The 24032-nt window shown below is 35.1% G+C and overlaps 1 protein-coding gene and 12 non-coding genes across 13 annotated transcripts in view; 12 read left to right on the top strand and 1 right to left on the bottom strand.

The window, feature by feature from the left end:
• LOC127847658 (uncharacterized) overlaps positions 1–24032 on the bottom strand; it is a 138960-nt gene that overhangs the window by 45580 nt on the left and 69348 nt on the right. The window contains 1 exon segment of the mRNA XM_052379713.1: positions 6472–6653. Within this exon segment, the coding sequence (XP_052235673.1) occupies positions 6472–6653 (182 nt within the window).
• On the top strand, positions 7986–8067 carry Trnas-gcu (transfer RNA serine (anticodon GCU)). Its single transcript has one exon. It is a non-coding gene; the product is annotated as a tRNA-Ser (tRNA).
• Positions 8146–8227, top strand: Trnas-gcu (transfer RNA serine (anticodon GCU)). The gene has a single exon. It is a non-coding gene; the product is annotated as a tRNA-Ser (tRNA).
• Trnas-gcu (transfer RNA serine (anticodon GCU)) lies at positions 8671–8752 on the top strand. The gene has a single exon. It is a non-coding gene; the product is annotated as a tRNA-Ser (tRNA).
• Trnas-gcu (transfer RNA serine (anticodon GCU)) lies at positions 9874–9955 on the top strand. The gene has a single exon. It is a non-coding gene; the product is annotated as a tRNA-Ser (tRNA).
• Positions 12965–13046, top strand: Trnas-gcu (transfer RNA serine (anticodon GCU)). Its single transcript has one exon. It is a non-coding gene; the product is annotated as a tRNA-Ser (tRNA).
• Trnas-gcu (transfer RNA serine (anticodon GCU)) lies at positions 13490–13571 on the top strand. The gene has a single exon. It is a non-coding gene; the product is annotated as a tRNA-Ser (tRNA).
• Trnas-gcu (transfer RNA serine (anticodon GCU)) lies at positions 14719–14800 on the top strand. Its single transcript has one exon. It is a non-coding gene; the product is annotated as a tRNA-Ser (tRNA).
• Positions 17810–17891, top strand: Trnas-gcu (transfer RNA serine (anticodon GCU)). Its single transcript has one exon. It is a non-coding gene; the product is annotated as a tRNA-Ser (tRNA).
• On the top strand, positions 18334–18415 carry Trnas-gcu (transfer RNA serine (anticodon GCU)). Its single transcript has one exon. It is a non-coding gene; the product is annotated as a tRNA-Ser (tRNA).
• Positions 20458–20539, top strand: Trnas-gcu (transfer RNA serine (anticodon GCU)). The gene has a single exon. It is a non-coding gene; the product is annotated as a tRNA-Ser (tRNA).
• Trnas-gcu (transfer RNA serine (anticodon GCU)) lies at positions 21956–22037 on the top strand. Its single transcript has one exon. It is a non-coding gene; the product is annotated as a tRNA-Ser (tRNA).
• Trnas-gcu (transfer RNA serine (anticodon GCU)) lies at positions 22620–22701 on the top strand. The gene has a single exon. It is a non-coding gene; the product is annotated as a tRNA-Ser (tRNA).

The following is a 24032-nucleotide window of genomic DNA, read 5'->3' as shown; positions in this document are numbered from 1 at the left end:
CTCGGTTAAGGATAATCTGAATCTGTTACGGATGCATTTTCATTTATAGACTACATACGTACAAAGATTCTGACGACAGAATTTATAAAATGACATTTATACATATGTACTGTATGTACAAATATTAATGATTATATAGATTTTTAAGAACGCAAATGTGACAGCAGTTTATATATATTCTTAATTAGTAACAATTGTCTGTATTTTGTGAAGTATACATTTGATTTTTTACCAACAGCTCAGCTAATTAGTATTAGTATCTCAGAATTATACATGTTCCATTCAATGAAAACATCAAACCAGTTAACATGCCATCATGGTTGTTCATTTTAAATCAGTCATATACGCTGATATGAGTCAGATACGGTATTAATGTAATATATACAGCCGCACGATGATGCATTCTCGAATGGATTCATTATCACCCGCGTATCACTGATGCTGCTTGTACGACTGATAAGCCCCGCGTGTAATGGGAAACAGCTTCTGACGGGCGCTCGCGAGCCATACTACCCACCATTCCACACTTTCTCACTGTGTTACATGCCACACTTTTCACACAAAATAATGGCAGCATGGCAGATACACGCTTATTCAAGCAATATTTTGTTTTTTAAGTTACTAGTTCACACTAACTTGCCGTGTTATCGACATAATATACAGAAAACATAATACACAACAATTCTACTTTTTTTCTCATAATATATGAGATATATGAGACAGTAGGACCACTAATTTTTAGATCCATTCATGTTGATATGTATTTGTGGACAGTTCACGATCACAGATGGGTAAAAGGTGATTTTGTTTTGGTAGTAACTGATTATAATACTATATGGGGTTTATAACAGTGACTTATCTACTCGTCAGATTTGTAAAATATATTTTAGGGCACATCTGATACACGGAATATTCGGTCTACAAAATAGTTTTGTCAGATATATATTAGCTTTAATAGAAGGGCAGGCAGGGGTAATAGTAAGCGGAGAGGCAACGACAACGATTTATGTGTCGCTGAAAAGCATGTTGTGTATCAAAACATTTACACAGCTTAAAATATGCGGCAATTTCAATAATTTTAATTTTGGTCGACTGAAAAACACAATTTACAGAAAAAAACTTATCGCGATTCGATACATAAACGATGACTTTCCGATATTTTGACATTATCTTATTTTCTTTTACGATCCTCTTCGCCATTTCGTTTTTACTAACATGTCATGTCAAATATTGATTTGTAACATATCAGTATCAGTAAACGAAATTATAAAACAGGTGTTTATTATTTAAATTACTCACCGACAGGTAATATAAACCAGACCAAATTCATTCTTGCATATTTCTGTAACCAGGACGTTAAACTCCAAAGTGAAAGCAAAACATAAGAAGTCACAAATTAAACAAAATATAATTGATAAACTTCTATAACACAAGTCACAAACACCGACAAAAAGGCACGGTTTTCACTTAAATTGAATGCATTCCGCACAGTGCAAACCTCTAAAGGATGGAATTCTTTACCACAAGTCGGCAATTAAAGTAACTATAAGCCGAGTGCACAGCGTCAACCACTTGATATATTTTAACTCCACAACAGCTACCGTGAATGTACACTAACACTGCTTAAGCAGTTCGGTTATGTAATAGAAATGATTTCCTTGTAGTCGGCGTATACTGCACGCATTGATTGTTTCTTACACACGATTTATCATCTACCGATTCCAACACAGTATGGTACACCTGATAACTTTGCAGATAGAATCCAGGTGATTCATAGAACCGACACCGAAAGATAACACAAAATAAGCACTCCTCCGAAATAAACCTTCCCCCACCGAAATTCTTAATCGATTTAACCGGCTGAGCAAATCGTTTGATTAACAGGTCTCTAACGTTTGTGATCGTTTCACTTCTCGTATTTGTCGTTCGGCTGTAAAGCGCAACGAAACGCTTCACTGAACGTGCTTTTTGTACTGTTGTATACCACTGCTGTATAATTTATCGTAGGCGATACGTTTATGTCACTGGGAATGTACTTAAACCGCAGTTACTTCATTCACTGTGGTATAAAGTGGCGTTACGTTTCAATTTTCCATGCGAAACAAATTAACATTGACAATGTGCATACAAATATTGGTGATACAATACGCTTTGACAGTCAACGCACAAGAATTCAAATATTGAAATCACTAAACAAAGTCCGGAAAAATGCGTATTATTGTGTATCAACATAAATAAAATAAACAAGGAGTAAATAGATCTAGTAAATTTCCAAAGCGTTATAAAAGTAAACTGAATATTAATCGGAACAGTCAGATATTTTGGTTTATATTACATTCCGGTTCATGGTTAAGAGAAACAGGCGATTGAAATGTATGTTTTTAAATGTAGCTCTACATGTAACGTTGGTGGTAGGGCCTCTTTAACAAACACAAAATATGTCGTTTGCGGTTAAGCAGGAAACAACACACTCACAATATACCAGTTAGATATAGAAAACGTTAAATACAAAGTTAACCCATTTATGCCTAATGGACTCTCCCATTAGGAAGGTCTAGTATATTTATTTCTATATGTAGAATATTTCTTACAGAAATTCCTTTCAGCAAACAGCGCAGACCCTGATGAGACGCCGCATCATGCGGCGTCTGATCTGGGTCTACGCTGTTTGCCAATGCCTTTTTTCTAGGCGCTAGGCATAAATGGGTTAAAGTAAAACGACGCATCAAATATAAGTGAATATGTTTCTGCTTATAACTAAAGCAGTTTAATCGTTATTTGCGGTTAGAGCGATGAGTCGGGTATGTATTTACATTTTATCACCTGTTATCATATCACATGTGATTTAAAGATCGTATCGTTCACTCAGACTCTAATAAATACGTAGCATTATGTCCTAAGGACATAGTTTGAGTGGAGTTTACACATTCTATTTCATACATTTCGAATAGCAAACAGTTTTAAAATACTATTTAATTAGCACTTGGCGCGTCCATGCAAAGACGCCATGAGAATTCAGAAGAATGATACACAATAAACACAACTACCCTTACTTTATAAATGGAATCGCCCAGATTAATAATGACCCCGTAATTTCCAAAAATATGCACCGCGGAAGCACAGGTACGGCACGTGCAGGTAAAACGGAATTCCAGAAGCCTGGTTACCAAGCAGCGATTTTGGAGCGCTCATTCACCTCTGTTCGGCTGCCTAACAATAGTTTGGCTTAAATGGTGCCTACCGTGTTACGGGTCCATTCTGTGCAAATGTTGTTCTTCTTGTAAATGTCTACTTTAAAGTGTTATTTTGCGCATCTTTCACTTTTGAATAGAGCTGAAAAGAATTAGCAGGTCAAAAAAGTAAGTTTAAAAGTGATAAGTGACCAAGTATCTGCAACTCATCTTGGTACCAGATGTTTATAAAAAATATATATTTATATAATATTTGATATTTTACAAGACTGTCCAAGTCCTCTAAGCCGAGCGAATCTGTTTTCATATTAGGATCGGAGTTAGTGTTCGTGTGCCGTATGAACGAATCTGCAACTAAAACTAAATTAAGATTCACATCGTACATGCATGATCAGTTGTCAAACGAACGTACGGTTGATATTCAAATGCATTATTTTTCTCTTTCCGTTATATTGTTTTAGTATATTGGTGCTATATTAACAAATATAAGTGTATATGAAATGAAAACACCAAAAATAAACAACGGTTGCGATAGACACTTATAAACATAGAATATACTGTTAGATGCGCATAATATCACTTTAAATTGAAACTACATTGACAAATGCAAAACCACATACGTAAACGTTTAGTTTGTTGCAAATTTGCGCACTTGGAGCCGTGGGAGCCCTGCAAGTTGGTCACTAGAATGACTACATGTTTAATTTTGTTTCCTCATTAAACACATACAACTGACAGCGTTTGCTTTAAATTGTTGTGGTGAGGAACGTAATGAACACAAACACAAAATTTACGTATCTTTACAAAGTTTATCGCTTCTTCTTCAAGTATATAAAAATATCATGATGCTTAGTAATGTAATACTTGTTCATTTCAAGGACAGGATAGCTTATATTTATGATTGTTTATGATTTAGTTGTTTTTACCATACCTACAAGAAATACACAAATTATACAATGATTTTTCTATGGATAAAGTCTCAACAGCTCTGCACGTATGTATCAATAAACATACGTATCAGTTTAATGGAAACCCAAGTCACCATATGACCTGTGTAAATATCAAATATTTGATATTGTGTTAATACAACCTAGGGTACCTAATGGTCACAAAGCCATGAATTGTCCTATAAGGAAATTCATGAAATGTTATAAAAAGTAATACAGCGATGCTATAAAAATGGGTCAATCATTAGCATTCAACAACGTACAAACAGTTGAATGCGTACGTAATTGGTGTCTTTACAAATGTGACTTATAAATCAAAGTGCCGCCCAAAACAGAATACATTAAGGCGCATTACGCCTTAAAGGCGTAGCGAAGTTATGTCAAAGTGGAGCGTTAATTAGCGTAGACGCTGCTAACATCACCACAGGGCACCGTGCGGTCATTAACTGAAACCTTGCGAACAACCTATGTAACACTGTGGTGTTAAAAGGACTTAAGATGACAACAACGACTGTACGTGAAGTTTGTAGAAACATAGTGGAAAATGAACCTTTATCTATATCTTTTTTTAAAGAGAACTATAACAGGATGTACATTACTCTGTATAATTACTCAATCTCTGTATAAAATTAGTTTCATATCTGTAATCCTATTTATTTTAGCTCGATTACATAGAAAGCCTAAGGCTTATTTGAAACGCTCTCCTGGGACTTTGTGTCTATGGGGGAAAACTAAAAAACGCTCACACAGTGGGGGTCGAACGCATGACCTCCCGATCGTTATGCGGACACCATATCCACTACACCACTGTTACCTTCACTTATATATTTAACCCATTTATGCCCAGTGGACTCTCCCATCTTTCTAAATTGGATCAATTTATTTCCAAAATTAGGGGTGTCTGGTATACGTATTTCTATATTTAGAATATTTTTTTACAGAAATTTACTAAGCAAACAGCGCAGACCCAGATGAGACGCCGCATTATGCGGCGTGTCATCTGGGTCTACGCTGTTTGCAATGTCCTTTTTTCAGGACGCTAGGCATAAATGGGTTAATAGAACTTCATCCCTTTCTGATTGTCGTATATTGACAAAGAATGTATTCACTATATAAAAATAAGCGAATTCGCACTCCTAGTTAAGACAGATTTTAACAATATCGTTTTCTATTTTATTCGAAATCAGTTTAAAAAGGCGTTTGTAAAGCTCGATCTTCACTTGTTTTTTTTTATGTCGGTGTGACGTCAAGGTTGCCACTACTTCCAATCCGGTGGATTGGAAAATTCGTTTTTACTGATATAGCGTATACAGCGGGATTGCACGATTTTGTCAAATATTTATGAATTTATATAAAATGTGTAAAAAAAACTTATTATACATATATTTCAATATAAATTAAAATAAAAGTTTAGAAGAACATGTGTCTAAAAATGCGAAATAAGCCAGGTATTTAATTCTGAAATCGAATTTTAGTTTTACGGATCATTTTAATTTCCTGCAACGACATTTATTCATACGACACACGAACACTCACTCCGATCCTAATAAAAAGACGAATGCTTTGGTAATTGTAGGAAAATATGTACGAAATCTCTTCGTCACAATCGGCTCGCGGCGCTTATATGTCTTTTCTGCATTTTATGAAATTCGTCTTCAATGCATATTTTTTTCTCGCCATTTTTGTGTTATTGTATCATATTTTTATCAATAAATTACAATTTAACACATATAAAAATCGTGCAGTCCCGCTTTAAATATTAAGAGTTAATGTGTTAGAATTTGTCTATGGAGATATCGAATTCAAATCCCAGGGCCGGCGTTATTGTCCTGTAATTGATAAGTATGAAAGACTATGTAACATATCAATTATATTTTTAAGTTAAAAACTTAATGAAAATTAAAAAAAAATGTTATTTTTGTGGAAATTCATTTTGAAGAAAATTTCCTAAAAAAGCACTGCAGGTAAACGAATATTTAATTGTAAACATGTAATTAAAGACGGTAATACCCGAAATTGACACGTTCTCTGTTAAATTAATTTCTGATGTGAATAATGCGTCACACTGTTTTATTTAGATGGAAACAAGAGACATTAAAAGTAATAATACAATTTTATTGAATGCAAAGGCAAAAAGGTATTAAAATGCAAGTAGATCATAATACTTTCAAAAAAGTTTAATTCTCATACTAACCTGTTATAGACCAATCGAAATCGTCGGCCTTAAAGGACGACAGGGGACTCCAATTATCGTAAATATGAGAAAAGTATGATTTGTGAAAAATACGATAATGCAGAGGTAAATGAATAGCAATATCGGAATCGAGACTAACCTGAGCGAGAGTCGTCGGAACTGAATGGTGGAGCCAACGTGCCTATTACGGGCTGTGACGTCACAGTACCATCCAGACCGGAAGTGATCCCGGGGAGGCCGATGTTAATGGTGTTTTTCGACATGAGGACGTCCCTACGTATGTTCCATACCTCGATGAACTCCACGGCCGTGTCTGCGTACCTGGAGACGTAATGAAGAGTGATGTACAAAGTTAGAACTATGATTCAAACGGGCGGACAGACCGACAGACAGACAAACAGACAGACAAACAGACACATTGATCAAGCTTTATACACAAAATCATTATTTTGTTATAGTTTTAAAGTGCATAATATGTAAGACAATTGGTACATACACATGTAGTTAGTGATATGTTTATGAATTTATTTCATTTCATATCAAATAGAACACATTGTTTGTCGCAATAGGAATAAGTGCCTTATTCCTATTTTACCCGTACATATATTTATAAACTAAAGGAGAGTTGACCAGTTATGGATCTGTTTTTTAATTGTCAGTACTATAGCATGGCTGCACGATGCAGGGGGACTATATTTCAATGGTCCGTATTAGCATATGTAGCATATGGCTGCTCGTTACAATGAGTCTATTTTACAGTGGTCAGTTCTAGCGAACTACAATCAAATGAGTTCAAAACTCGTCCTCGTCGGATTACTTTTAAAAAAAAATCTCAAAATTTGCTTTGTATTTTAATGTTAAGAATTCCATGACAAATAACAATCGATGCGACATAGTGGTGTAGGCGATGGACTGCTTATCAATTCGGTTCCCCGTTTGAGTTCGAATTTCATCCTCGTTAAAATTCAATCGATATAACAGAACAGGTGGCTATGTGTTTAAGGCGATGCAATGCGAGTTAATTGGGGTCTCCCGTTTCGATTTTGATATTCATTATCGTTGATTGTTCTTTTCAAAACATGGTATGCATTACTTTTGTTTTACATAAATTGCGAACATGTGAAGAATTCACACGTATATAAATTGATATGGGCACACCATGCCGTCAAGTACCAGCAGTCATTTACGGTTGAGTTTTAAATCTTAATTGAAGTAATAAATAAACTTTATCTATATTAATCTTTATTTAAGAGACAAAACGATCGTAATCATAATGATACGTTGTGTGCTTCTTGTTTGGTTCATTGATAATGTTTTGAAGGGAAATGATCGCGTATCGGAACTCGTCTAAGTAATGTGCTTGCTTGTCTCCCTTGACATCATATTTTATCATTACCTATCATAATCTGTTAGTATGCAAGCCGTATGTAGTACACAGATGACACGTTTATAAAAAGTCTGAAGAAATAGTAAATATAGTCAGAATCACAGTAACATGAAGTACGTCATAAACTCAATAAAAACTTAAATAAAAGTATCAAATGAAGTGAATTCGAAACCAAATGGAATATTACTTGTCATTAAATTTGACACACAATGACAAAATGATACGCTAAAAATAAGTTCAATAATCATCGCTGTACATTTCAGGTAGACGAGGTGGCCGAGTGGTTAAGGCGATGCACTGCTAATGCATTGGGGTCTCCCCGCGTGAGTTCGAATCTCATCCTCGTCGAGATATTTTTTAATTAATGCTACATTTACATATTTGTACATATGAATGTAAATGACTTAAATTAATTGGATGCACTCAGACGAGGTGGCCGAGTGGTTAAGGCGATGAACTGCTAATGCATTGGGGTCTCCCCGCGTGAGTTCGAATCTCATCCTCGTCGAGTCAGTTTTAAAGCATTTTTTTTTCTAAATATTATTTGTAATGTTAGTGCAGGAAATCTCATTGGAATATTACAGACGAGGTAATCCATAAGGGTTTCCGCGCGCGAATTCGAATCGCATCTGCGTCGAAAAACGCTTTCAACAGTTTTTCTACACATTTGTTTCTAATGCCAATACCTTAAAACTATAGTAAAGGAGGCGTCAGAGTGGTTAAGACTGCTTATCAATTGGCGTATCATCGCGTAAATTTGAATCTCATGCTCTGCGCTTAGCTTTTAAACATTTTGAATCAACATTCTTTGAAACGCTTGTTTGCAGAAGTAAGAGGCATACGTTGGAGAATTTTAAAACAGACGTAACCTTGTGATTTAATTTGGGAAATGCAATGACAAAATGATCTTATTAAAATAAGATAAACTATCAATGTTTTGTACTACAAGTAGACGAGGTGGCCGAGTGGTTAAGGCGATGCACTGCTAATGCATTGGGGTCTCCCCGCGTGAGTTCGAATCTCATCCTCGTCGAGTTACTTTTAAAGTATTATTTTTAAAATTATTTTAAATGTTAGTGCAGTGAATCTCATTGGAATATTACAGACGAGGTGATAAGGCCGATGGACCGATACTTCATTAGGGTCTCAACGCGTGAATTTGAATCTCATCGTCGTCGAAAAGCGCATTTAACAGTTATTTTCTACACAATTGTTTCTGATGTCAATACCTTAAAATTTAACTGATGTCAATACCTTAAAATTTAACTGATGTCAATACATTAAAATTTAACTGATGTCAATACCTTAAAATTTAACTGATGTCAATACCTTAAAATTTAACTGATGTCAATACCTTAAATTTAACTGATGTCAATACCTTAAAATTTAACAAAGTAAAGTAAAGGAGGCGGCAGAGTGGTTAAAGGGGCCTTTTCACGTTTCGGTAAATTAACAAAATTGAAAAAGTTGTTTCAGATTGGCAAATTTTCGTTTTAGTTATGATATTTGTGAGGAAACAGTATTACTGAATATTTACCATGCTCTAAAATAGCCATTATATGCATCTTTTGACGATTTAAAAACCCGAAAATTATAAAGCGTTTCAATGCGAAACGAATTGATAATTTGGAGAGTTCTGTTGTTATCGTTATATTTTGTGAAACTACGAAGATTGCTTATAAAAAGAATAAAATACATCGGACACTGTATTCGGAAGAATGGCCGAGTGGTCTAAGTGGTAGACTTTTTACTCCAGGACTCGAGGGTCAGTGGTTCGAGCCCTGCTGAGTGTTACTTTTTTTCTTTAAAAAATATTTTTGGTTTTGTACTGGAGCTTTTTAGATCCAATGTTTACATTTATCAATATAAAGCAGTTAATGACAAACTTCAATAAATGCTAAATTCTGTGAAAAGGCCCCCTTAAGGCTGATTATCGATTGGAGATCCGCTGCGTAAATTTCAATCTCATCCTCTTCGTTTAGCTTTTAAACATTTGAAATCAACATTTGCTTGAAACGCTTGTTTGTAGAAGTTAGATGCAGACGTTGGAGACTTTTAAAACAGATTATAACCTTGTAATTCAATTTGGGAAACGCAATGACAAAATGATATTTTTAACATAAGATAAACTATCAATGTTTTGTACTACAAGTAGACGAGGTGGCCGAGTGGTTAAGGCGATGCACTGCTAATGCATTGGGGTCTCCCCGCGTGAGTTCGAATCTCATCCTCGTCGAGTTATCTTAAAGCATTATTTCAACATATTATTTTAAATGTCAATGCGTATACGCTAGTTGGACTAATACAGACGAAGTGGCCAAGTGGTTAAGGCGATGGATTACTATTTCATCGGGGTCTCCCCGCGTTGAGACTGATTCTCATCCTCGTCGGAAAACGTGTGAAACTTTGTATCTACACATTTGTTGCAAATGAAATACCTAAAAGTTTAACGAAAAATAGAATTTGAGATGGCCGAGCGGTTAAGGCGATGGGCTGACTTTATTGTAGTCTAGCCTCGTTAGTTTAAATCTGACACTCTGTTTTAAACAGTTTATTCGACTGATTTGTTGTAGATGTTTAATCTGAAAAGCCGATTAAGACTCGAAATCAACGAACATTTCGTACACTATTAAAAAAGTAAACACATAAAAAATCAGTGTTCCTTATAGCAATAGACAACATTTCAACGCTAGATGTGATCTGGTAACATAGATTTAACGTGATACAAAATGCTCGTTTTTATTTGAGTGTGTGAAATGTTGTCTATTGCTATAAGGAACAATGATTATGGATGTGTTAACTTTATTTTACGAAATATTTTTGGAAATATTCGTGTTTTTTAGTACTTATGTGACTTTAAACGTTAGATGCAGTCATATAGACGCGGTGGCCGAGTGCTTAGTGGCCGAGTGCTTAAAGCGATTGATTGCTTATCCAGTTTTGTATCCCCGCATGAATTCGGATCACATCCTCGTCGATTTATTTTTGAAACATTTTATGATAACATTTGGGTTAATTGTAAATGCCTGAAATATCTTTTAATATGAAATATCGACGTGGCCGAGTGGTTTAGGGGATGCACGGATAATTCATCGGTGCCCCGTGTGAGTCCGAATGTCATCTTCGCAGTTTTATTTGGTCTACATTTTATTACACATTCCTTTTACAAGATATGCCGGTCGAGGTGGCCGAGTTGTCAAGACTTTTAACTGCTTATCAATTAGGGTCTCCCTGCTTGATTTGTATTTCCTCCTCGTCCATTTATATATGAAACATTTATAACATTTGTTTTATATGTTAATGCATAAACATTCTTAATGGTAAGAAAAAGAGGTTGCCGAGTGGTACATTGACAAAATTAAAACAAAGTTGCTTCAGATTCGCAATTTTCGTTCCAGTTATGATATTTGTGAGGAAACAGTAATACTGAACATTAACCCTGCTAAAAATATCAATTATATGCATCTTTTGACGATTTAAAAACCTGAAAATTATAAAGCGTTGCGGCGCAAAACGATGGGACAATTTGGAGAGTTCTGTTGTTATTGTTGTATTTTATTTTGTGATACTACGAAGATTGCTTATATACAGTACAAAATTCACCAATATTTGTTAGAGGACAGGTGGCCGAGTGGTCTAAGCGATATACATTTACTCCGAGGGTTAATGCTTCGAACCCAGTTGAGGGTTACTTTTTTATTTCTTTAATTTTATTCTTGTTTTTTTTTGTATTGTAGCTTTTAGATCCAATGTTTACATTTATCAATTTAAATCATTGAATGACAAACTTCAATATCTGCGAAAATCTGTTAAAATGCCTCTTTAAGGGAACGGAAGACTGGTCGATATAGAGCACTACGTGTTAGTTTGAATCCTCGGCGATTCATTTCTAAAACTATGAATTTTACAAATTTGTTATGTATGTAATGGATTTATATGTAATGACACATCACAGCGAGGTGGCTGAGTAGTTTAGGCGATGCACTGCTAATTCATAAGGTTTCTCCGCTTGGGTTTGAATCTCATCCTCGTCTAAATTCAAGCGATATAACAAAAAAGGTGGCTGGGTGGTTTAGGCGATATAATTCGAATTCACAAGGGGGTCCCCTCGCGATTTTGAATTTCATTAATGTCGATTTTTATGTTCAAACATGGTATGCATTACTTATTTTAATGCGAACATATGAAGAATACATTACGAATGTATATTGATATAAACACATTCTGCATTCAAATACCAGCACGTATTTACGGTAGAATTTCAAAACGCCATGATAGTTATAAAGAAATTATATCGATTGAATACTTCATTTTAGGAATAATACGATCCTAATTTAAATTATACGTTTTGTGCTTCTTGTTACGCTCCTTGAGAATGTTTTGAAGGGAAAACACCGCTTAGTAGCACTCGTCTACTCAATGTGTTTGCTTGTCTCCCTTTATGTTTACATTAAAACCGTATTTCATCAACAGTCATGAAATTAAGCATGTTTGCATGATTTACACAGTTAAAGTCAAATAAATACTCAAAATAAACTAATATTTCGTAAAATATATCGTAAAATAAAGTTAACCAATATAAAATAAGTGTTCCTTATAGCAATAGCAAAATTTTCAACGCTAAATGTGGTCTAGAAACTTATGATTTAACAATATTCAGAATGCTCCTTTTTATTTTGTGTGTTACAATATATTATTCCATGTAAACTTCCGGCGATGATATCCGAACATTTACGAGCGAACGCGAGATTGGTTCCGGGCAGCTCATGAGAGCTACGTTGTGCTTCCGACGCTGCTGGTGAATGTTCGGATATCGTCGCGGGAAATTCACATGGAGTATAGTGTGATACAAAAAATAAAAACGAGCATTTTGTATCTCGTTAAATGTTTGTTACCTAACCACATCTAGCGTTGACATTTTGGCTATTTCTATTAGGAATACTGGTTTTTAATGGATTGAATTTATTTTTCGAAATATTTTTATAAATATTCGTTGATTTTGAGTGTTAACGTAGCTTTTAAAGATGGCACGTATACAATACAGAATTCTCAACAAGACTTAAGAAAGAGTAAATATAGACCAAAGCATAGTAACATGAAGTAGACCGTCATTAACTTAATGAAAGAGTCACGAATTAAGTAAATTCGAATCCAAATAATATATATCTTGTCATTCATCTTGAAAAACAAAATGATCAAATGATACTATTGAAATAAGTTCAGCGATCGACTGATAAAGCAGGTCGACGAGGTGGCCGAGTGGTTAAGGCGATGCACTGCTAATGCATTGGGGTCTCCCCGCGTGAGTTCGAATCTCATCCTCGTCGAGTCAGTTTTAAAGCATTTTTTTTTCTAAATATTATTTGTAATGTTTGTGCAGGAAATCTCATTGGAATATTACAGACGAGGTAATCCATAAGGGTTTCCGCGCGCGAATTTGAATCGCATCTGCGTCGAAAAACGCTTTCAACAGTTTTTCTACACATTTGTTTCTAATGCCAATACCTTAAAACTATAGTAAAGGAGGCGTCAGAGTGGTTAAGACTGCTTATCAATTGGCGTATCATCGCGTAAATTTGAATCTCATGCTCTGCGCTTAGCTTTTAAACATTTTGAATCAACATTCTTTGAAACGCTTGTTTGTAGAAGTAAGAGGCATACGTTGGAGACTTTTAAAACAGACGTAACCTTGTGATTTAATTTGGGAAATGCAATGACAAAATGATCTTATTAAAATAAGATAAACTATCAATGTTTTGTACTACAAGTAGACGAGGTGGCCGAGTGGTTAAGGCGATGCACTGCTAATGCATTGGGGTCTCCCCGCGTGAGTTCGAATCTCATCCTCGTCGAGTTACTTTTAAAGTATTATTTTTAAAATTATTTTAAATGTTAGTGCAGTGAATCTCATTGGAATATTACAGACGAGGTGATTAGGGCGATGGACCGATACTTCATTAGGGTCTCAACGCGTGAATTTGAATCTCATCGTCGTCGAAAAGCGCATTTAACAGTTTTTTTCTACACAATTGTTTCTGATGTCAATACCTTAAAATTTAACTGATATCAATACCTTAAAATTTAACTGATGTCAATACATTAAAATTTAACTGATGTCAATACCTTAAAATTTAACTGATGTCAATACCTTAAAATTTAACTGATGTCAATACCTTAAAATTTAACTGATGCCAATACCTTAAATTTAATTGATGTCAATACCTTAAAATTTAACAAAGTAAAGTAAAGGAGGCGGCAGAGTGGTTAAAGGGGCCTTTTCACGTTTGGGTAAATTAACAAAATTGAAAAAGTTGTTTCAGATTGGCAAATTTTCGTTTTAGTTATGATATTTGTGAGGAAACAGTATTACTGAATATTTACCATGCTCTAAAATAGCCATTATATGCATCTTTTGACGATTTAAAAACCCGAAAATTATAAAGCGTTGCAATGCGAAACGAATGGATAATTTGGAGAGTTCTGTTGTTATCGTTATATTTTGTGAAACTACGAAGATTGCTTATAAAAAGAATAAAATACATCGGACACTGTATTCGGAAGAATGGCCGAGTGGTCTAAGTGGTAGACTTTTTACTCCAGGACTCGAGGGTCAGTGGTTCGAGCCCTGCTGAGGGTTACTTTTTTTCTTACAAAAAATATTTTTGGTTTTGTACTGGAGCTTTTTAGATCCAATGTTTACATTTATCAATATAAAGCAGTTAATGACAAACTTCAATAAATGCTAAATTCTGTGAAAAGGCCCCCTTAAGGCTGATTATCGATTGGAGATCCGCTGCGTAAATTTCAATCTCATCCTCTTCGTTTAGCTTTTAAACATTTGAAATCAACATTTGCTTGAAACGCTTGTTTGTAGAAGTTAGATGCAGACGTTGGAGACTTTTAAAACAGATTATAACCTTGTAATTCAATTTGGGAAACGCAATGACAAAATGATATTTTTAACATAAGATAAACTATCAATGTTTTGTACTACAAGTAGACGAGGTGGCCGAGTGGTTAAGGCGATGCACTGCTAATGCATTGGGGTCTCCCCGCGTGAGTTCGAATCTCATCCTCGTCGAGTTATTATAAAGCATTATTTCATCATATTATTTTAAATGTCAATGCGTATACGCTAATTGGACTAATACAGACGACGTGGCCAAGTGTTTAAGGCGATGGACTACTATTTCATCGGGGTCTCCCCGCGTTGAGATAGATCTCATCCTCGTCGGAAAACGTGTGAAACTTTGTATCTACACATTTGTTGCAAATGAAATACCTAAAAGTTTAACGAAAAATAGAATTTGAGATGGCCGAGCGGTTAAGGCGATGGGCTGACTTTATTGTAGTCTAGCCTCGTTAGTTTAAATCTGACACTCTGTTTTAAACAGTTTATTCGACTGATTTGTTGTAGATGTTTAATCTGAAAAGCCGATTAAGACTCGAAATCAACGAACATTTTGTACACTATTAAAAAAGTAAACACATAAAAAATCAGTGTTCCTTATAGCAATAGACAACATTTCAACGCTAGATGTGATCTGGTAACATAGATTTAACGTGATACAAAATGCTCGTTTTTATTTGAGTGTGTGAAATGTTGTCTATTGCTATAAGGAACAATGATTATGGATGTGTTAACTTTATTTTACGAAATATTTTTGGAAATATTCGTGTTTTTTAGTACTTATGTGACTTTAAACGTTAGATGCAGTCATATAGACGCGGTGGCCGAGTGCTTAGTGGCCGAGTGCTTAAAGCGATTGATTGCTTATCCAGTTTTGTATCCCCGCATGAATTCGGATCACATCCTCGTCGATTTATTTTTGAAACATTTTATGATAACATTTGGGTTAATTGTAAATGCCTGAAATATCTTTTAATATGAAATATCGACGTGGCCGAGTGGTTTAGGGGATGCACGGATAATTCATCGGTGCCCCGTGTGAGTCCGAATGTCATCTTCGCAGTTTTATTTGGTCTACATTTTATTACACATTCCTTTTACAAGATATGCCGGTCGAGGTGGCCGAGTTGTCAAGACTTTTAACTGCTTATCAATTAGGGTCTCCCTGCTTGATTTGTATTTCCTCCTCGTCCATTTATATATGAAACATTTATAACATTTGTTTTATATGTTAATGCATAAACATTCTTAATGGTAAGAAAAAGAGGTTGCCGAGTGGTACATTGACAAAATTAAAACAAAGTTGCTTCAGATTCGCAATTTTCGTTCCAGTTATGATATTTGTGAGGAAACAGTAATACTGAACATTAACCCTGCTAAAAATATCAATTATATGCATCTTTTGACGATTTAAAAACCTGAAAATTATAAAGCGTTGCGGCGCAAAACGATGGGACAATTTGGAGAGTTCTGTTGTTATTGTTGTATTTTATTTTGTGATACTACGAAGATTGCTTATATACAGTACAAAATTCACCAATATTTGTTAGAGGACAGGTGGCCGAGTGGTCTAAGCGATATACATTTACTCCGAGGGTTAATGCTTCGAACCCAGTTGAGGGTTACTTTTTTATTTCTTTAATTTTATTCTTGTTTTTTTTTTGTATTGTAGCTTTTAGATCCAATGTTTACATTTATCAATTTAAATCATTGAATGACAAACTTCAATATCTGCGAAAATCTGTTAAAATGCCTCTTTAAGGGAACGGAAGACTGGTCGATATAGAGCACTACGTGTTAGTTTGAATCCTCGGCGATTCATTTCTAAAACTATGAATTTTACAAAATTGTTATGTATGTAATGGATTTATATGTAATGACACATCACAGCGAGGTGGCTGAGTAGTTTAGGCGATGCACTGCTAATTCATAAGGTTTCTCCGCTTGGGTTTGAATCTCATCCTCGTCTAAATTCAAGCGATATAACAAAAAAGGTGGCTGGGTGGTTTAGGCGATATAATTCGAATTCACAAGGGGGTCCCCTCGCGATTTTGAATTTCATTAATGTCGATTTTTATGTTCAAACATGGTATGCATTACTTATTTTAATGCGAACATATGAAGAATACATTACGAATGTACATTGATATAAACACATTCTGCATTCAAATACCAGCACGTATTTACGGTAGAATTTCAAAACGCCATGATAGTTATAAAGAAATTATATCGATTGAATACTTCATTTTAGGAATAATACGATCCTAATTTAAATTATACGTTTTGTGCTTCTTGTTACGCTCCTTGAGAATGTTTTGAAGGGAAAACACCGCTTAGTAGCACTCGTCTACTCAATGTGTTTGCTTGTCTCCCTTTATGTTTACATTAAAACCGTATTTCATCAACAGTCATGAAATTAAGCATGTTTGCATGATTTACACAGTTAAAGTCAAATAAATACTCAAAATAAACTAATATTTCGTAAAATATATCGTAAAATAAAGTTAACCAATATAAAATAAGTGTTCCTTATAGCAATAGCAAAATTTTCAACGCTAAATGTGGTCTAGAAACTTATGATTTAACAATATTCAGAATGCTCCTTTTTATTTTGTGTGTTACAATATATTATTCCATGTAAACTTCCGGCGATGATATCCGAACATTTACGAGCGAACGCGAGATTGGTTCCGGGCAGCTCATGAGAGCTACGTTGTGCTTCCGACGCTGCTGGTGAATGTTCGGATATCGTCGCGGGAAATTCACATGGAGTATTGTGTGATACAAAAAATAAAAACGAGCATTTTGTATCTCGTTAAATGTTTGTTACCTAACCACATCTAGCGTTGACATTTTGGCTATTTCTATTAGGAATACTGGTTTTTAATGGATTGAATTTATTTTTCGAAATATTTTTATAAATATTCGTTGATTTTGAGTGTTAACGTAGCTTTTAAAGATGGCACGTATACAATACAGAATTCTCAACAAGACTTAAGAAAGAGTAAATATAGACCAAAGCATAGTAACATGAAGTAGACCGTCATTAACTTAATGAAAGAGTCACGAATTAAGTAAATTCGAATCCAAATAATATATATCTTGTCATTCATCTTGAAAAACAAAATGATCAAATGATACTATTGAAATAAGTTCAGCGATCGACTGATAAAGCAGGTCGACGAGGTGGCCGAGTGGTTAAGGCGATGCACTGCTAATGCATTGGGGTCTCCCCGCGTGAGTTCGAATCTCATCCTCGTCGAGATATTTTTAAAGCATTTTTTTTCTAAATATTATTTGTAATGTTAGTGCAGGAAATCTCATTGGAATATTACAGACGAGGTAATCCATAAGGGTTTCCGCGCGCGAATTTGAATCGCATCTGCGTCGAAAAACGCTTTCAACAGTTTTTCTACACATTTGTTTCTAATGCCAATACCTTAAAACTATAGTAAAGGAGGCGTCAGAGTGGTTAAGACTGCTTATCAATTGGCGTATCATCGCGTAAATTTGAATCTCATGCTCTGCGCTTAGCTTTTAAACATTTTGAATCAACATTCTTTGAAACGCTTGTTTGCAGAAGTAAGAGGCATACGTTGGAGACTTTTAAAACAGACGTAACCTTGTGATTTAATTTGGGAAATGCAATGACAAAATGATCTTATTAAAATAAGATAAACTATCAATGTTTTGTACTACAAGTAGACGAGGTGGCCGAGTGGTTAAGGCGATGCACTGCTAATGCATTGGGGTCTCCCCGCGTGAGTTCGAATCTCATCCTCGTCGTGATATTTTTTAAGCATTATTTCTACATTCTTTTTTTTAATGTTCATGCTTGGAAGCTAATTGGACTAAACAGATGAGTTGGGCGAGTCGTTAAGGCGATGGACTTCGAATCCATTGAGGTCCACCCGCGTGAGTTTGAATCTCCCCCTCGTCGAAATACGTTCCAAGCAATTTTTGTACTCATTGGTTTCAAATGTTAAAGGGATCTTTTCACGCTTTGGTAAATTGACAAACTTGAAAAAAGTTGTTTCAGATTCACAAATTTTCGTTTTAGTTATGATATTTGTGAGGAAACAGTAATACTGAACATTTACCATGGTCTAATATAGCCATTATATTCATCTTTTGACGATTTTAAAACCTAAAAATTATAAAGCGTTGCAACGCGAAACGATTGAATAATTTGGAGAGTTCTGTTTTTGTCGTTAAATTTTGTGAAACAACGAAGATTGCTTATATAAGGTATAAAATACGTCCAATGTGTGTACTCGGCGGAAATGCTCAGTAGGCTAAAGCGTTTTTACTTCAGGACTCTGGCAGGACTCCAGGGGTCACTGGTTCGAAACCTGCTCCGTGCAATGTTCTTTTCCTTTTTTTAATTTTATTCTTGATTTTTTACTGAAGCTTTTACAATCCAATGTTTACATTTATCAATATAAAGCATTTAATGAATAAGTGAAAAAATGCCAAAATCTGTGAAAAGGCCCCTTTTAGACCTTAAAATTTAACACAACATAGAATACGAGATGGCCGAGTGGTTAAGTCGATTGCTGAATCTATAGGCGTCTCGCCGCGTGAGTTTGAATCTGGCCATCTTCGTTCAGTTTTAAAACATTTTATTCGTTTAATATTAACAAATGTTGTATACTTGTATTATAAGATTTTCAAATCTTTCAATCAGACGAGGCGGCAGAGTGGTTAAGGCGATAGGATACAAATCCATTCAGGTACAACCGCGTGCGCTTTTTATATCTCCTCCTCGTCGATTTAGTTTTATATATATTGTTTCCAATGCGAATGTATAACATTTCATGGATTTAATAAACGGGGTGGCCGAGTGGTTAATGTGATTGTGAACCAGACAATTTGTTTCTCGCCTTTCGATTTCGAATCTCATTCTCATCGATAATATTTTCAAAACATTTTATTTATAATGTTTGATTCAAATACGTGCGACCATTTGAATAATTCACATAGAGATGTGTATAGATATGGACGCAACATGTGATCAAATACAAGCACTGTTTTCCGGTAGTTTCAAATCAACATGAATAAACACTTTATCGATTGAATACTTTATTTTAGGAACAAACGATCGAAATGTAAATGAAATGATACGTTTTATGCTTCTTGTTTCATTATGTGATAAATTCTATTGAAGGGAAACAATCGCTTACGAGGGTTCGTCTACATAACACATTTGGGCCGTACTCTGTGAAAAGGGGTTTGAATGCATGTGCGTAAAGTGTCGTCCCCGATTAGCCTGTGCAGTCCGCACAGGCTAATCAGGGATGACATTTTCCGCTTTTATGATTTTTTTTCGTTTAAAGAAAGTCTATTCTTAGCAAAAATCCAGTATAGGCGGAAAGTGTCGTCCCTGGTTAGCCTGTACCATTTCGGTATACTTAATTTTAGAAACAAAACGTCGCAATTTAATGATACGTTTTGTGTTCCGTGTATCGTTACTTAAAAATGTTTCGACGGGAAACACTCGCTTATAAGAACTCGTCTAAATAATGTGTTTATTCTTCCTTGATACATTAACACCAGTTTTTATCATCAGATATCAAAATCTGTTTGTATGAATGATACAGAAATCCGATGAAGACGTATACAATACTGAATGCAAAACAAGACTGCAGAAATTGTAAATATAGACAGAATCAAAGTAACATGAAGTACGGTAAAAAAACAACGTAAAGACTCTAATTAAGTAAAGTCGATACTAAATGGAATATAAATTGTCATTCAATTTGACAAAAACAGTGGCCAAATGATATGAATTAAATAGCTTCACCAATCAACGCAGTATACTTCAGCAAGACGTGGTGGCCGAGTGGTTAAGGCGATGCACTGCTAATGCATTGGGATCTCTCCGCGTGAGTTCGAATCTCATCCTCGTCGGATTATTTTTATGCATTATTTCTATATATTATTTTAAATGTAAATGCATAGATGCTAATTCAACGTTTACAGATTAGTTTGGCGATCGACTTCGAACTCATTGGGGTCTTTCAGCGTGAGTTTGAATCTCCACTTCGTCGAAAAACGTTCCAAACATTTTTTTCGACTGATTGGTTTCAAATGTTAAGACCTTAAAATTAAACAAAATATAGAAGACGAGATTGCCGAGTGTTTAAGGCAATTGGCTGAATAGATTTGCGTCTCGCCGCTTGAGCTTGAATCTGATTATCATCGTTCACTTTTAAAACATTTTATTCGTTTAATATACACAAATGTTTTATACTTATTCTAAGATATTCAATGCTTTCAATCAGACGAGACGGCAGAGTGATTAAGGCGATATGATCCAAATTCATTCGGGTACAACCGCGTGCGTTTTTATTTCATCCTCGTCGCTTATGTTATATATTTTTTTTACACGGAACATTTGTTTCCAATGCAAATGTATAACATTTCATGGATCGAACAAAGGGGGTGGCCGAGTGGTAAATGTAATAGTGAACCAGACAACGGGGGTTTTCCCTCGAGATTTCGAATCTTATTCTCGTCAATTTATATTGTTTAATGCGACTTTTTGAAGGATTTAAACAGGTATGTATATAAATGGACGCAACATGTGTTCAAATACCAGCACTGTTTTGCGGTAGTTTCAAATCAAGACGAATAAAAACTTTATCGATTGAATACTTTATTTTAGGAAAAATCGATCGAATTTTAAATCAAACGCGACGTTTTGTGCTTTTTGTTTTGTTCCGTGATGTGATAAATTTTATTGAAGTGAAACAATCACTTATGAGGGTTCGTGTACATAATATATGTGTTTGTCTCGCGTGGTGCACTATGGCCATTTTTCACCATCAGTCATGGTATCATAATCTTAGTATATTAATGACGTTTACCGTTCACAGATGGCAGGTATCAAAACAGAATGTTTAACAAGACTAAAGAAATAGTAAATATAAACAAAGTTACATGAAATACGGTCTTAAACTCAATAAAAAAACTAGAAGTGTCAAATGAAGTAAGCGATTGTGAAAACCTGAAATCATATACAAATTGAATCACATACTTTATTTGTATTGCCATGTTCTTACTCAGAACGAATTTTTACGTGAAACTACAAACATTGTGAACTATCGACCTATGTGATTTAAATGCATGATGCCTGAATCCTTTGAGCATACTGTAGATATATACCATTTTATGTGTGCTTCATTCTTTCTTATTTGATAAAATAGTTTGCCCATTTTCGAGAGGTTTAAAAAAGGTGCTAACCTTGTCATTAAATTTGTACAACAAAATGATAAACTGATAATATTGAACTAAGCTCAACGATCCACTACTGCACATCAAGTAGACGAGGTGGCCGAGTGGTTAAGGCGATGCACTGCTAATGCATTGGGGTCTCCCCGCGTGAGTTCGAATCTCATCCTCGTCGGTTTAATTTTAAGAATTATTTCTACATATTATTTTAAATGTTAATGCATAGAAGCTAATACGACTATAAAAGATGAATTTGGCGATCGACTTCGAACTCATTGGGGACCACCCGCGTAAGTTTGAATCCCCTCCTCGTCGAAAAACGTTCCAAACATTTGTTTTGTCTACGCATTGGTTTCAAATTGTAAGACCTTTAAATTAAACAAAATATAGAATACGAGATGGCCGAGTGGTTAAGGCGATTGTCTGAATGCATTGGCGTCTCGCCGCGTTAGTTAGAATCTGACCCTCTTTGTTCAGTTTAAAAACATTTTATTCGTTTAATATACACAAATGTTTTATACTGTTATTCTCAGATTTTCAATGCTTTCAATAAGACGAGGCGGCCGAGTGGTTAAGGCGATAGGATACAAATCCATTCGGGAACAACCGCGTACGTTTTTATCTCATCCTTATAATTATATATTTTTTACACGGAGCATCTGTTGCAAATGCGAATGTATATCATTTCATTTGGAAAACACAATGATAAAATGATACTATTGAATTAAGTTCAACGATCAACTTATGGCAAACAGTAGACGAGGTGGCCGAGTGGTTAACGCGATGCACTGCTAATGCATTTGGGTCTCCCCGCGTGAGTTCGAATCTCATCCTCGTCGTGATATTTTTTAAGCATTATTTCTACCTTCTCTTTGTTTAATGTTCATGCTTGGAAGCTAATTGGACTAAACAGATGAGTTGGGCGAGTCGTTAAGGCGATGGACTTCGAATCCATTGAGGTCCACCCGCGTGAGTTTGAATCTCCTCCTCGTCGAAATACGTTCCAAGCAATTTTTGTACTCATTGGTTTCAAATGTTAAGACCTTAAAATTTAACACAACATAGAATACGAGATGGCCGAGTGGTTAAGTCGATTGGCTGAATCTATAGGCGTCTCGCTGCGTGAGTTTGAATCTGGCCATCTTCGTTCAGTTTTAAAACATTTTATTCGTTTAATATTAACAAATGTTGTATACTTGTATTATAAGATTTTCAAATCTTTCAATCAGACGAGGCGTCAGAGTGGTTAAGGCGATAGGATACAAATCCATTCAGGTACAACCGCGTGCGCTTTTTATATCTCCTCCTCGTCGATTTAGTTTTATATATATTGTTTCCAATGCGAATGTATAACATTTCATGGATTTAATAAACGGGGTGGCCGAGTGGTTAATGTGATTGTGAACCAGACAATTTGGTTCTCGCCTCTCGATTTCGAATCTCATTCTCATCGATAATATTTTCAAAACATTTTATTTATAATGTTTGATTCAAATACGTGCGACCATTTGAATAATTCACATAGAGATGTGTATAGATATGGACGCAACATGTGATCAAATACAAGCACTGTTTTCCGGTAGTTTCAAATCAACATGAATAAACACTTTATCGATTGAATACTTTATTTTAGGAACAAACGATCGAAATGTAAATGAAATGGTACGTTTTATGCTTCTTGTTTCATTATGTGATAAATTCTATTGAAGAGAAACAATCGCTTACGAGGGTTCGTCTACATAACACATTTGGGCCGTACTCTGTGAAAAGGGGTTTGAATGCATGTGCGTAAAGTGTCGTCCCCGATTAGCCTGTGCAGTCCGAACAGGCTAATCAGGGATGACATTTTCCGCTTTTATGATTTTTTTCGTTTAAAGAAAGTCTATTCTTAGCAAAAATCCAGTTTAGGCGGAAAGTGTCGTCCCTGGTTAGCCTGTACCATTTCGGTATACTTAATTTTAGAAACAAAACGTCGCAATTTAATGATACGTTTTGTGTTCCGTGTATCGTTACTTAAAAATGTTTCGACGGGAAACACTCGCTTATAAGAACTCGTCTAAATAATGTGTTTATTCTTCCTTGATACATTAACACCAGTTTTTATCATCAGATATCAAAATCTGTTTGTATGAATGATACAGAAATCCGATGAAGACGTATACAATACTGA

Source organism: Dreissena polymorpha, chromosome 10 (genome assembly GCF_020536995.1).
Source record: "Dreissena polymorpha isolate Duluth1 chromosome 10, UMN_Dpol_1.0, whole genome shotgun sequence".
Taxonomy (NCBI): Eukaryota; Metazoa; Mollusca; class Bivalvia; order Myida; family Dreissenidae; genus Dreissena; species Dreissena polymorpha.
This window is presented reverse-complemented; position numbering and strand designations above follow the sequence as displayed.